This window comes from Haliaeetus albicilla, chromosome 3 (genome assembly GCF_947461875.1).
Source record: "Haliaeetus albicilla chromosome 3, bHalAlb1.1, whole genome shotgun sequence".
In the NCBI taxonomy this organism is placed as follows: Eukaryota; Metazoa; Chordata; class Aves; order Accipitriformes; family Accipitridae; genus Haliaeetus; species Haliaeetus albicilla.
In genome coordinates this window covers 57,246,385-57,262,057 of record NC_091485.1, presented here as the reverse complement: position 1 = coordinate 57,262,057, position 15,673 = coordinate 57,246,385, and the positions used below count along the sequence as shown (strand labels likewise).

The window sequence follows — 15,673 nt, the reverse complement described above, 5'->3', positions numbered from 1 at the left end:
TAAACAAAACAAAAAAGACTTTTCCCCCCTAGCTCCCCTTCTCCCAGGCTCAACTTCACTCCTGACTCTTCTACCTCCCCCCCTCCCTGAGCAGTGCAGGGGGATGAGGAACGGGGGTTGTGGTGTTAGTTCACACCACTTTCTTTCTCCAGTGTGGTTCTTTCCCATGGGCTGCAGTCCTTCAGGATAGGATTGCTCCAGCGTGGGCTCTCCATAGGCTACATCTTCCTTCTGGTCGTCTCCACCTGCTCCAGTGTGGGGTCGTCCATAGGAAATATCTGCTCCACCATGGTCTCTCCCATGGGCTGCAGGGGAATCTCTGCTCTGGTGCCTCCTTCCCTCCTTCTTCTCTGTCCTTGGTGTCTACAGCATAGTTTCTCTCACTTTTTTCCCTTACTCGTCACACTGTCATGTGGTGGTTTTACCCTTTCTGAAATACCTTGTCACGGAGGCACCACCACCCTGGCTGACAGGCTCAGCCATTGCCCTGCGGTGGGTCTGTTGAGGTCGGTTGGAACCGGCCGGAACCGGCTGTGCCCGGCACAGGGCAGCTGCGGCCTCTCCTCACAGAGGCCGCCCCTGCAGCCCCCACTGCCCGTACCTGGGCATCTGCACTCAGTGCAGTGGGTAAAGCCTTTTCCTTCTTGGCTGCCCTTCTAGAGACCTAAGGCTCACATTCCTGCCTCTGTAACAGCCAGGTTTAAGCAGGGAGGACAGAGAGCGCTTTTACTCTGCAGCTTCACTCTCAGCTCCCTTCTAGAAAGAACAACTGTGAGGTAAGCCTGACTAGCCCTAAGGTTTCTATTTTCTGTATCTACATTTGACATTGGAATAAGGCAAACAGCTTTAAAAGTGAGGTAGTTACTGAAGCATCCTGCACAAGCTTTAGTGGACTGTTTAAAGTGAGATCAGACAGTTTGCCAAAAAGGGCAGCATGACTCCGGTGCTGGTGCACAGGAATCGGCAGCTGAGGCAGGAAGAACTTGCCCAGGATTACACATGAGGAAGACTAACACCACAATAGGCAAGGAGCTACTGCGAAAAGAAGGCAAAAAAACAGATAATGATGAAAACTAGAAAATATTGTTACAGAGAACTGTGTTTGCTAAATGTGACCAGTTGCAAAGCTGGTCAAATAATATGCCATTATTGCTACTGGTTACGAAAACCAATTTAATGTATTTAATCTAGCAACTGTTTATAACCAGTAATTCCAGCAGATGTTATTCTGGAGAAGTTGGATTACACTGAAACTCTTGAACTCCACAGATTTCCCTTGACCAATTGGAAATATGAATGAATTAGTGTGGGATTAACTTTGACTTCAGCCATCTCAAAATGAAGTTATTCACCTAAACTGTGTCTGGGGGCTCTCCCTCTAGTCCACGGAGAGAGTAGGCATGTGGAGGAGGCAGTTTGTTCTACATATTTTACAAACCTATTTCAATCTGGGATTAAACCAAGCATTAGTTAAGTATATAAATACTTGCATTTTTATCTGCTGCAATATGGTTAGCAACAAAGCTTTATTGGCTACTTAAGAGACTGAGTCTTGTGTACTTATTAATCTCAATTTATTTATTTATCTTAGCTATGTGTCAGGGTGTGAAACCTTCACGTCAGTAAACAAATAAGTTTTACTTAAGTTGACCTTTGACTTGGCTGACATTATGATGAAATGATCTGACATGACAAAAGGATCTGCCTTGTTTTTTCAGAAGAAAGGGAGGGGTATGTTAAAAAGCACACTTTATACCCAATTGTTTCTCTCAGAAGTATAGTTGTATGTGGATAAATGAAAAAGCACATGGAGTTTCATCTTCTAATGAAGCGAGAACCTGGCATACACTGTCCAGGTTCCGTTACTCTCTCCTTGGGAGTGGTAAAATTAGGTAGAGGGCAATGTTATGATTACACTAAAATATGGATCATCAGTTCCTGTATCATCATCTACTCCTAACAAAGAACTGCATAGTTCTGGCCTTGTAGGTCCTGATCCTGAAATCAATTATGTGTGTGTCAAGTTCACTATGGGACAAATCTTGGTGATCTCAGCAGATACTATATTTCTTGACATGCCAATGATTTTGGCTTGCTTAACTTTAAACCGTACTTATAGGTTACCATGAGGCTACATTCAGTACCTATTTGCAGTTAAAATGCCTTCATCCTTCTCCTTATCACTTTCAGATCAATAAAATAGAGAAAATTCCTTTTATCCATGTTGCCTATGTGGACTGAAAGCTTTTTTGGAAAGGGCCTTTCTTTTGCAGTAGGTGTACACCACAGTAGGAACCAGTGTAGGAACTATTACAATAGCAAAAATAATCAAAACAGATGGTGTACTGTGGGCAGATAAGTTCTTTCTCTGTGCTAAAATTTCCTCTATGTAAAATAAAAATAATGACCTTAATCACTTTCAAAGAATTGTATTTTGGATGAACGTAATGCAAAATCTTATAGTAATAATAACTGATGGTTGATGTACTACAGCAACTTGTATATTATCCTCAAATAAAATGAACACTGCATATCAACAGGGGACCAATGCATGTTCTTTAGACTAGAAATATATCTATTCTTGGCCCTTCTCTACTTCCTGCCTGTCCTGGGAAGACTGGCCAATTTTTTCTTTTTATCCCACTGAAGTGAAAGATGTTCCATGGCATAAGTAGAGTCACATTTGCCCCAGAATTATGTTTCTATAGAGTGCTCTCATGCCATAAATAATTTAGTTTTGTGGGTTTCCACCCACTATAATGTAAATGGTAGTTTCTTCCATTGCCGTTTTTTCTCCCACAAGAGCTTTCTAAAAACTATTTTGATTTATCCTTGAAAGATTTCCTTGCTTAACTGCCTTTATGAGCCCCCTTTTTTTCTCCAGAGTGTACCAGCTGCATTTAACTTATTGTGTGCCATTTGTTTCAATATGCAAATGTGAAAATAACCTTTTATTTACTCAAATGAAATGAATGAGGAAAAATATAATGGAATTCTGGATCTTCCAGCAATAAATAGTGGAAGTGAAATTTAAACATAAAATCCTACTTGAATTTGCAGACAATCAAACTACATTAACACATTCAGTACAAGAATTGTTGCATCCTATGAAAAGCGAGGACTCAAGAATGATTCCTGAATTTCCATCTGTCCGTGTGAAAGATGAGGAAACACAATATGTCTAATGAGTTTTATTTGCAGGTCTCGTACATACTAAAAAGATAAATCCAGATTTTTCATTTTACTTTTGTGATTTCAATGGAATTATCTTTTCACTGGTATAAAAAATAAGCTTACTGATGCTTAGGGACCAGTTATTTTACTGGCCTTAAGAAATATGGGGACATATTTTTATATTTCCTTAAACTGATCAGACAATATCAGACCACCAAAGTATGAATGGTCAGCAGCTAACAATATATGGGAAATTTCACTCACGTAAAACCAAGTACAAAGAAGCTGTCTTAATGAGAAAATGCCATTCTTGTACTCCAAAGTAAGCATTTAAATCCTCTACCTGTTTGTCTTCCCATACATACATAATACAAGAAAACCACATGTATACAGCCAAAGAATTTTTTGCTAGTGTGACGCTACTTGTCTTTATTTATTGAATAGCTCAACAAAGTAAATGTTTTTATCTGTATTTTTAATAAATCCAGATTTTTTTAAGGATTATTTTAATACAAAAGATGTCCATCTCTAAGATCTGGTCTATATCCTGTTCTCATGTGTCTAAACTGAGGCCTCTGAAAACAAAGATAAAAAACCCTCTTAAACTGCTGTGGTCTGGAATGGATTAGTGAATAAACTACCTACCTTATAAGGCAGATTGTCTAAACCAGACTTTCCTTCCTCCCCAGAGAGCTACCAGAGTGCTTTCTATATGTTCTACTTCATCACCTTTCAAAATGACAACAGCTTTCACTGGAAGCCATTCTTTGACTCCCGTATGGGTCTTCTACCCTCTCCAGTGTTATCAGAGGGCTTTTTCTGAATCAGCTGGACACAGCACAGTTGCACCAAGGCATCCCACTGGCTTATATCGTGACAAAGTTAACAAATAATTTGTCTGGTTGAAAATAGATTCCTAGCCTCGCCAAGATCCGTAGGTTCGATATTAAGACATGGTTAACCTTTAGGAAAATTAAGTTTGTCTGTGTTTGAGTTGTGTGTGTTTGGTTTTAATTTAACTGACTTCTAGATAATGACTCCAAAGAGTCATTGTCCAACCGATAATACTGGTGTTTATCCATGCTAACAACAACATTTGTTTCTTCACAACTTCATTCTGTTCTCTAAATGCCTGATTTGTTTCCCCAGATTGAAGGCTACAATTATAAATCATACACACACATATGTGTATGTGTATGATTATATATATATATGTATACATATGATGCTTCTAGTAAATGGTGAATTTTTTTTATTGTGAGTATTGTAGTTCCCATGACTGCTTCATCTGTCTGGGTCAGTAATGTTTTCAAACATATAGAAATTACAAACATATAGCAAATGTACAGGAATTTCAAATGTATAGGAAATGTATATGGTAAACTTACTGTAAAAAAGCCAGTCGATACATCATGCCCATAACATTTTACTGGAAAGTGTTATAAAAGAATGTTATATAACAATTTCAGTCAACCTTTACAGATTGTTGGACTAATTGGTATAGAGACAGCCTTCTTTTTGTTTTCTTTAATATTTTATGTCAGCAATAATTATTAATGAAACATAGTACAAATACTGTCATTTTAACTCTGTGTTCACAATGCCTCTTTAAAAAATTGAGAAAATATCTTTACCAAGCACTCAGCAAAATTATTTCTTCATGGTACTTGTCTGTTAGAAATTGTCTGATGTCACAAGGGAAAAAGAGAGAACAGAGTGGTCTCACAACTGTTAAAAAAAAATCTAAATATATTTGTAATGGGTTTCAACCTGTTTCAAGATTTTTTGATGGAGTTTCTAACAATTTTTTTTTTTTTATTTAAATGAGCTATAATAAATATGAACGTAACAATACAAATGAAAAATTCTGGCCTCGTTGGTGTCAAAGGCCTTAAGAGCAGCTTTTCTCATGCTGTTTAAGGATTTCTTCTTTTTGGAACAGGCCAGTGCAGAAATCCCCAGTCTATGTGAAGTTTTTGCTTTTGTTCATTTGGAGCTTTGACCAAAGGTTTTTCACTGCTTCTTAGTAAAACACAATGAATGTTTTGGATTTCTCCCAGGAATACAGGGAGTGGTCCTATCCTCAGGACTTTATTCTTATCTGTTATAGATTTATGGATATAGAAAGATCATTGCATAAATGTATATGCATTCCTTAAAATAGCTTAGTTTTGCAGTTTATAATAACAGGACTTTTAATCTACATAGAAAACTGTAAAAGAACCATGTGCTGTGACACTCCGATCTTTCCACCACATGTTGTTGACACACCACTCATAAATATTAGGATGTATTATTACTAAAGCCGTAAAACATATGCTTGCTGTCTGTCTCTGTAGGCACCAAACTGGGAAGCTCTAAACATTGTCAGCTTCTTCCTTCTTTCTTGACATGGCCAGTGTTGCTACAAATAAGACTGTCATCACCATGGGTTCATTCGCTATGGTCTTAGGAGGGCTACAGTGGCAAACAAATAATGCAATGCAGAAATTGTGGCTGTCAAAGGCTCTTTCTTTTACATGAAATCATTGAGATATGGAAATCATTTTGATGTGGATGTACGGATAGGATGTTGTGGAATTAGGGAAATGACATGTACTGTACTTGGATATCAACAAAGATAAAGGGAACTTTTTTTGTCTCTGCTTACCATTTAACTATAAAGCAATATTCTAGCTTCAAGAACAGCATCTTCTCTTACATTGACAATACACAACATTTTTGATGGACTGTAAGATGTCAGACTGGGATGTAGCCACACCTAGCACCCATTCGATCACAGACTGTGCCCAGCGCCCACCTTTTTCCTATCAAAAGTGCATTGATATAAGTTATAGTCTATCAGAAAAGTTAAAATTCAGAATCAAAATGAGCATTTCAATAATTTCTGTGAAAATACAGACAACACTGATAAAATTCATGTAGAATTTTTTTTTGTTATTTTTTTGAACAGTATTTTATGACCAAAACTGGTTCCATCAGAACATTTTCAACCACTTCTGCCTAACAAAACTAATTAGTCTGATCTTCTGCATAACAAAGCTCAAAGACTTCCACATAAATATTTGCAAAAAAATCCATGTGAGTCTAGAGTATAAAGGCATTGTATTTAATGTTAGAGGTCAAGTGATGAAAAAAATCAGCTATAGGTCTGATAAGGTGTTAAAATAATTTATTGTCGTTGGCTTCAAAATGTGTACTTTGTTTCAGATTGAAACTTCCTATCATCCGATTCCAGTCCACTGAATCTTGTTATGCTTTTGTTACTAATTAATGAGCCTTTTAGAATGACGTATCATGTTCCCCTTGGTGTTTGGGACCCCATGAAAAAGTGTTTTCCCTTCCCACCTTTTCTCCCCCCCTCACCCCCCCTTTACCTAGATACTTCTAGTTTTCACAGAACTAGATATGTTGATGTTACAAAGTATATTTTCTTCAGTATCTTTGTAAGTAAGTCCCACATTTATAACACTTCAGAAAAAGACATTTGCTGTTTGGTTTCTTTTATTTAAAAAAAAAAAAAAAGTTTTATATTACTCTAGCTTGTACAGCAAATCCAGGGACTGAATTTAATCTTTGCATTGTTATCATTTGTAACAGCTCGTATTAAGGCTTTGTGATATCTAGTGGAAACAACTCCATATGGATTTTATTACATTCTTCAGTTAGGTTAAATGACCTGAAATTATGCAGGCATTTTGCCACTGATCTATTATCCAGAAGTAAAAACAAAGGTGAGGGGAGAGTGCAAATAAATAAAACCTAAGACTGACTTGAACAGGAAGCAGTTTGTTGGCAAGTGTGTAATGACCAGTTGGTTTACAGGCATAAGAAACACCTCTTTTGGCGTATACAGTAGAATTACTGAATGGAAAGTGTCAGGGGGATTGAATTAATTTCTTTACCTAATATTAATAAATTCTTTCTGCTAAACTCCCACCCCAGCATCAAAGCACTGGCCTGAAAAAACTTCTTGTTCACTGTTGACAGACACTAGCTGTCCTTTATGTCTACAGCTCCTCTATTCTTCCAGATATAATCTGATATGCCTTTTGTCTTTCTAAATTGTACACTTCAGACTCAGGACAGAGAGGGGTACTAGAAAAAGAATATTAATGAAACGATAGTGTTTCCATACATGTGTAAAATTATTTCTGAAAATTGATGTAAGCAGGCTGCATAGTATGATGTCCAACAGTTTTCTGTATGAGGAGCCTTTTGTGGAACAAGAAAAGGCCAGGGGGGATATACATATGTGGACTCAAGGAAAACAAGGGAATCCTACCTTAAAATGCAAACTTCTGATTTATCTTTTGGGGAAACAGTATTATTCTTAATGTGAAAACAGATACTACTGATCTGGTGCACAATTCCTTTCCCAGCTTTCCCTTTTCAGTGCCCTGCTCTTCTCCCTCCTTTGCCTAACTTAGGCTTTTCTGACTGCACTTCTATATACAAATGTGTTACTGGCCCTATGCTCGTGCACTTGAACGGTTGTAACAACTAGATATGCAGTTTTGTCCACTTTACTCTAAGCACTACAGCAAACATCACAAAATGGAATCTTAGAGATCAATTATATTTGGCTACTTGATAATCAGTGGGCTGAATTAGTAGATGTGATATTTTTAGAATGAATCATTTATGTACTGAACACGATGGTGAAAAATAAATAGTCCTGTTTTCTTTATTAATAAATATGTTGGAATGAAGTAGTATCTACTAACTGTTTTATTTAATTTTAGTTTACTTGAGCACAGAATTTTAGAAATGGAAGAAAGGCATAAAGAGGAGCTGGACACTTTGAAGGAGGAAAAAGAGAACCTACAAAGCTTGGTCACACGACAAAGCTACATAATCCAGGAACTAGAGAAGCAGTTAAACAAGGCAACAAGCAATAACAGTGTCCTGCAGAAACAGCAGCTTGAACTGATGGATACAGTTCACACTCTGATCACCCTCTGTTCCAAGGAAGGAGGTAAGAAAGCAGCATTATAAAACATTAGAAGTACTAGGAAATTTATTCTGAAGTAAGTCCTGAATTTTTGGAAAGGCAGAACTTAATGAGCTTATTCCAAGAAAGAAAAAGACATTATAATTGAGGACAAAAGAGCTGATGAGAACCCACATATCAAATAAGGTTCAGGCAGTGCTGAGGCCAATCCTTGTACTAACAGCCGTATTTGATTTTCTGAATTCAACATCATTGAGTTGTTATAACTTGACTGTAGCTGATGTAGGCCATAATTCCATTGACTTCATGTTAGCAATACTGATTTGTTCCTCTGAGCATGTCTTCTTCTGCTGGGAGTAATCCAACCAGCTGTGGATGTTAACTTTATAGAAGCCAATATCTAATTTAGTCTAGACTTCCTTTACAATCATTGGAGAGAACAGGGTACTAAACAAATGAAAGTAACCCAGAACTTTATACATATAAATGGGTTATAACATTGATGAACTTGGATGTAGGCACTTATGATGTTGTAGACAACCAAAAGAAGAATCTCTTCTCTTGAATAATATTTTATTTATAATAAAGGACCATTTTTCTTCCTTCTGCCTTGCTGGATTTTGTTTATTTCTGGGTGCATTAGAGATACTACAAGCACAAAAGATGGAAATAACATCCTTTGAAAGAAGGGGTTGACAAAGACTCAAAGACAATTCTCCTCAAGTCTGTCTGTCTTAGTAAACAGATTTCTTACAGAGATTGAGTAAGAAATTCAGGTAGAATTTCAATTTTCAAATGTTACAGACACTGCAGAATGTCTCTGGAAAGAAATTCCTTTCATCAGAACTAAAGGGAGATGGGTGAATGGAGACCACTTTAAAGGACAGAAATGGGACACTGGAAAGTACAAATCAGTAACTACAAAAATCAAGGCAAAGTCATACAGAAGAGAAGGAAGAAGAAACGTAAAGGAGAATATAAGAGAAAAGGCATGTGCTAAGAAAAACAACTAAAAGATTAACAGCTGTGCCTGGTATAGCAAGCAGAGGGTTAAAAATACTGGGAGAAAGAAAGTTGAGGAAATAAAATAATACCCATCTGGGAAGAAGCCATTAAAACTCTTCTGAGAAAGGGTACAGGGTAAACTTAGAGGCAAACTGTACCTGTGTGAGTTGTGCTAGTCATTCAGTGAGTATGGAAAGAGGTCTATGTGAGGTTAAGTACCAGCAGTCAGAAGAGCCCAGCATATTTGCTCATTGCAATTCTAGAGCTCTAAGTGCCATAAATTATCTAAAAACCAAAAAGAAAAAAACCAAACAAAAACCCCAAGCAACAACCCTGTCCCCCCAGTAAAAACCTCGTCACCTGTATCATTATTCAATACTCTGTTTAAGAGGCAGAAGACATATTAGATCATTCAAACTATTCAGCTCAAGGCAGTGTGAGTTTGCTCTCTACTATATATTCCCATGCAACTTGTGTGGCTTAAATCTAAACTGCTCCAGTGACAAGGATTAGATCTCTTCCTTTGGAAGTGTTGCATGCTTGGGCCTGTGTTGATAGAATATTTTAAAAAAAACCCTTTTTTTCCCTCTCGTGTTCATTCTAAATGTTCCCTTCTGCTTACTCTGTTATATAGTTCCCCAGCATTTTGAATTAAATAACATCCGTCATAGTAGGCTGTTCTCATATCAGTAGAGAAACATTGTGATGCAATGCAAATCCTTTATTATGTTTTCTGGTCTTTTGGCAAAGAAACCTGGCAAAGCTGTGTTCAGAGTGTTCTAATAGAGCTCCGGAGTACTTTAAAATTAATATCAAAATGAAAGATATATTATTCTCATATAGAGATATACTGCAAGTTCTTTTTAAGGTTAGAAAGATTTTCTAACAATTTTGAATTTGAGTCAAAGAGAAAAAAACAAACCCCACAAACTAACCAACATTTTTCCTAAACATAGTTTCCTCAGCTGCTTCTTATAAAAACTTTGAGTAAGGATTACAGAGTTGGATGTTTCAAATTGGGCTCCTGGGTACAAATTCAGGTGCCTGAAAACGTGAATTTTCAGCAGTTCCTTTACTTCTGAGGAACTGTGGAAATAAAAGATGCCCAGCACAGTGAAATGCATAAATATAATTTTCATAGCCTAACTCAAACCCTTGATTTTGAACTTCATTACCTTTTGTGTATTAACATGTTCAGAATTTTCCTTGGATATCTTTTTTATTTAAAAAGAATAATTTAAAGAGAAATAATTGCAGAAATGTTTCCACTTACTGTCTGTTTAAGTCTAGCTGACCAACATTTTTGGTAAGTACATTCACAGCTGAAAAAGGAGCCAGACAGTTTAAGTTAAAATAATAATATTATCCTGGAGCACAAGACCACTCTAATGAAGGCTGAATACTAAAGCATTTGGTTGTACCAAAAATTAATACCAGCTTCAGTCTGTGCAAATATATGTTGAAGATGGAAAAGTATGCATGCTGGGAAGTACTACTGGAGCTACTCTAAATTCACACAAAAATATGAAGTTTAGATAGTCTTACACAAGTATTTCTGTGCACTAATGCTCAAAACATAAAATATACTGTGAGAACTGGTGTTTATTGGGAGATAGAGAATAACAAAATGTGATACATAAATCAGTGACACTCTTTCTGTCTTATACTTTGGTAAATCTCAGTCATCTAATTTCATAAGGGATATAACAGAAATGGAAATTGTCCAGGAAGGAATAGGACAATGGAAATAATTAGAGACATGGAACGATTTCCATATGAGGAGAGAGAGCAGTAACATACAGAACTATTAGATGGGAAAGAAGGTATGTGGTATGCTGTTATGGAAGTATACAGAATAACTAATGGTAGGGAGAAAAGGAACAGCCAGTAAAATTGTGAGATGTTTTCTGTTGATAAAAGAGAGTATTGGATTAAGTTAAGTAAAGGTTGCTAGATATCATTGAGATTGATAATGATTTTTGAATTTTGAATTTGAAATGATTTTGATTTTGAATAGCAGAGGATGGGTCCCCTTAAAAACTTCAGGCTTTCAACTAGGGACACTCATCATTGAAAGGAAGCACAACCTAAGCAAGGCATCAAATCTAGAAGGACAGATTGTCAAAGATGAGTAACTTCCTAAGGATGAACACAGAAGTTGAGAGGAATTGCAAAGTATGTCTAAATCCTGTGGTTATTTTCAGAATAGCTTTAAGTACCTTTGTTGGTTTTTCAACCATAAATTAAAAATGTAAGTCCATATATTTTATATTATATGTATGCATATATATTTTAAAAACTATTATCTGTATCAAGAAACCTAAAAATCTGCCCCAGGATACGTCACAGACAGGAAAATTATCTTCTTCCTTGAATAAGTCATAGTATTCAGGATTTTCCAATTTGTGAAACTGAAATTAGTATTTTATAACTATTTTTTATAAAATAATAATAATACAGCTAAACAACTTCATTTGAAACCAAGCTGGTGATAACCATTGCTTTTTGATTACAAAACATGAGATAAATTTCCTCCAGTAATGCCATAATCATATCAGAAAATTTATTTTTAGGTTAATTTAAATAAGTTGGGAAACTTTCAGAAGTTTGCCTGCTAGGAGCCTGTGAATAATATAACTGAATAGTGTAGAGATAGACGGCTGAACAGAAACTGCTTTTGTTTGGTTTTACACTCTGAGAAGCTTAGCTAACATAGTCCCTAGTACTAGATGATAACCCTAAAAAATCTGCTTTGTACTTCCACCCTGGCTAGACAAACTTTAGGAGGATTTCTGAAAGATATAAAGGCAAATGAGGAAGAGAGAAGAAAGTAAAAGCCACACTAAGGATAAATCTTTAAAATATAGATGGACCTAAATACAAAATCCAGATCCCACTTTCAGTGTCAGTTTTGGTACAGACCAGTTTTGGGGTGGGGACCACCTGTAAAACTTGGAATTGTTTGTGTTTGGCTTCCAAAATACCACCCACCTCTGTCCCAGTGTGAGTGATTCCAGGATTTCAGTTGCATGTAATCCTTAAAATAGACTCTCTAATAGGCCACAAAGCCTACAGAGAGTCAAATATATCCAGGATACCATGGGGAGTCACATGTCTCCATTTTGGCCTGTGTCTATGGCTAAATAGATCTGTCACTTTGTCTAAGTATTTTTTAGGCAGGGGCAACAACATGGGCAGCAGCTGCCAATAAATTTCTATGACAGAATTTCTAAAAAAGCAGCACTTTCAGACACTAGTCTTCGAAATGAAATGATTGTTCAGTACAGTGAGAATTTAAAGTAACTTTTAATGATTAAGTAATCTCCAAATTCAAATATAGATAAATGCTTGAAACTTTTACTTTTCCCCAACAAAAGATGGAGACATAGAAACATTGAGGTGAAGACTTAATTAATCATCATAGAGATATTGCATGACTATCTCCAAGACTGTAGAAGTCCTTCACCTGGAGCAGGTAAGAGTTGGATAGGGATCACATTGTTCTTTGCAGAGGTCATCAAAGATTTTGTGATTATTGTTTTCTTTAAAGTGTTCATTCCTCATACTACTTTGAGTATTATTTGTCTGATGATGGATAAAGCATTTTGGCACATAGCTGTCACTGACGAACAATAAATCTATAACACAGTAAATAGTTTAAATGACAGACTGTCTAAGCTTCCACATCAGAAAAATTACTTATTAAAAGGATATGCAGTGCTAAGTAGAGAGTCACACAAATGTTACTCAAAAAAACCCCCCAAAACCAACCCAAAACGAAAACAAAACAAGGAATACACTACAAATTATGTTAAGCAATAGATAATATCACCATCAAAGAAGTGTATATAAGTTCAAACCAAGTAATTCAGAAATTGTATTGGTCCAGTGGGAAATTATGTTTAAAGCCAAACACCACAGAACATGTCCAGTCAAAAGTCACATATATTTTCAAATACATTGTCTTTTTATTCCAGTATAAGAAAATAGATCTAGACTGTCTATTGTGCTAACATTAATTTGCATAACTTAGGATAGCTGCCCAAGTACTCCTACCCACAGGATAAGGGAATGTAAAAATTCAATGGGAAAGTATATTTAACCATAAACTTATTTTCTTTTTCCTGTTTTTTATGTTGTCTATCAGACTGCATAATAATATACCTTGTTAAAATGTTTGGTCTAAACTTAGATACTTCAGAGAACTAATGGAACAGTAGAGAAAGTTTTGTCATGGATCTGGTTTTGTGACCTCCTAGTAGGAGACAAATGAAGCATTAGCCTCCTCTTGAATGCTGACAAGAAGCTAAGCTTAATTCTCAAAATAATACACATATATGCTAGGAATTTACCTCCCCAGAAGTGCCTATTGAGTTCATGAAGTAAATAACGTGGTTAGTGGGTCTGGCATTTCTGAAAAGGTACCAATCTCCTGGTTTATGGGTAGTTTTCATGTTTTAGAAAATTATGCAGGAAAAGTGTGTATGTCCAAAAATTTATTTGAATGGAATTTATGCTTTAAAAAGGCATAGCAATTAATTTATTCAAAATATTAAACAGTAAGTAGTCCATTCCACTTCTTAAACCACAGTTGTTATGATGTTAAAATTTATGCTGAAGTGAGGAGAGTGAGAATAGAATGAGAACTTCAAAGAAATGACCCGAAGGTTACAGGCACAGGGGAAACTCCATTGACATAATCAGAATTACCTCAGCAGTGATGCTGGTCTACTTCATTAGAAAGACTTCAAAGACACCTTATATAATACAAGCTAGTATTTAAAAAAACAACAAAAAAACCCAAAACCCCAAAACCTTCCACTGGAAATCCCAGGATAGAATAACAGATTCAGGTGTTCTGAAAGGTAATTTTAGTGTTTGGACTGTGTTCAGCAAGACAAATTTTCTATATTATATTGATTCAGCCATGTATTGGAATACAATAACATGGATATTTAAATCTAATAGATTATAGACAGTCATGTAGAAGACTAAGGTTGTATGACACAGTCCTTGGTCATTTTTATTCTGTGCTTGGAAAAAATAATACAGTGTTGATGTAGAGTCCTGGTCTGGACTTCCTTTAGAGTCAAGAAAAGCACTTTTGTCAAGTGAGTTTTCTTAGGATGAGGTGAATTGCGTCTGCAAGTACCTTTTTTCTCCATATTATCTGTTAAGGGGTGATGATATTAGTGCTGCTATTTATATGATCAGTATCTACACTGGGACAGATTAATTTTATATTCTTGTTTTCTAAAACTAAATAAATAACAATATTAATTCCAAATCATCATGATGTGTAAATAAAAGTATTTTCATACCTTACTCAGGCAAGTATACTTAATTTCCAAGTTATGCTGTATAATTAAATGCAACAAAATGTATTAAGTAGGATCAAGCCAGGCTGTGATTTATTAGAGATTCAGCACTGAAATTTGTATGTGCAGCATTTGAAATTTCTGTCAGTGGGAAAATATTTAAATTCTTCAAAACAGAATTGGGGATTCCCATATTTTATCCCTATTAACTTGTTGATGGTAACAGCAGGAGGTCAGTATTTATTAGTACTGAAAAATGAATAATTTAAGTACATATTTTTACATTGAAGTTCTTGATTGTTAATATTGAAATCAATTACCCACCCTCATTCCTAAAGTATATGTCAGTGCCAAATCCCTCTTCACTGTGCTTTGTGAAAATGGTATTGTTCACTCACACCAAAGATATTACAGGGAATATCAGCATACATAAACCAAGTAACAACACTGTTGGTGTCACCCAAATGGCTTGTTAGTGAAAAATTTCTTTGTATGCATACCATTCTTCAGCTGGAAACCCTAAATGCACATTAGGGTGCCTGCATGGAAAAATATAAATCAATTAAAAAAATATGGACACTAGAAATATTAAACAAAGCCAGTGGCTTAATCTCTCTTGTAGCAGTTCATGAAAGACTTCTTTAGTTCTCATCACAGTGAATGGCTGGTTACTCACAAAATTGCTGTCTCAAGCAGAAACTCTTAAGGAACTATATTGCAGCTGGATAATTAAGTGTCTTTATCTCTTTGTAAATGGGCCATAAGGCATTCTATTTCTGCTCACTAATGAGGACCACTTTATGGTATTCCTAAATGATGTCTTTCAAATGCACAGTGAATCGAAGTATTATTGTTGTTACCAGTCACTAAGACTGGATTTATTGGGAAACAAACTTGATAACTGTTGATAATTTATTAGGTAGTAAATAATTATGCCCTTGAGAGGATGAAAGCTTACTATGTTATTGTCATTTTCCAAGACTGAGTCGATTCCTGCAGCACTACAGGAGGGAAATTTTGTTTAAAATGATTTATTTAATAAGTAGTTGGATAGCTTGAGTGCTCTTGCTATGCAATTGTTTGCCTTTCTTACTTCAGACTCTTAGAGGGTATGTGGGAAAGAAAAGTAATATTCTGTTAGCTGCTAAAACATTTCTGTAAATGTTAATGCGAGGCATCTAATTGGTTACACCTTTTCTCTTTCCTCCCCACCTTAAAAATA

The 15,673-nt window shown here is 35.9% G+C and overlaps 1 protein-coding gene across 1 annotated transcript in view; it reads left to right on the top strand.

Annotated features, from left to right (window-relative positions):
- The window catches only part of ANGPT1 (angiopoietin 1), a 163,119-nt gene that overhangs the window by 80,247 nt on the left and 67,199 nt on the right, over nt 1-15,673 (top strand). Inside the window, exon 4 of the mRNA XM_069779903.1 lies at nt 7,920-8,152. Within this exon, the coding sequence (XP_069636004.1) occupies nt 7,920-8,152 (233 nt within the window). The remainder of the gene's footprint in view (nt 1-7,919; nt 8,153-15,673) is intronic.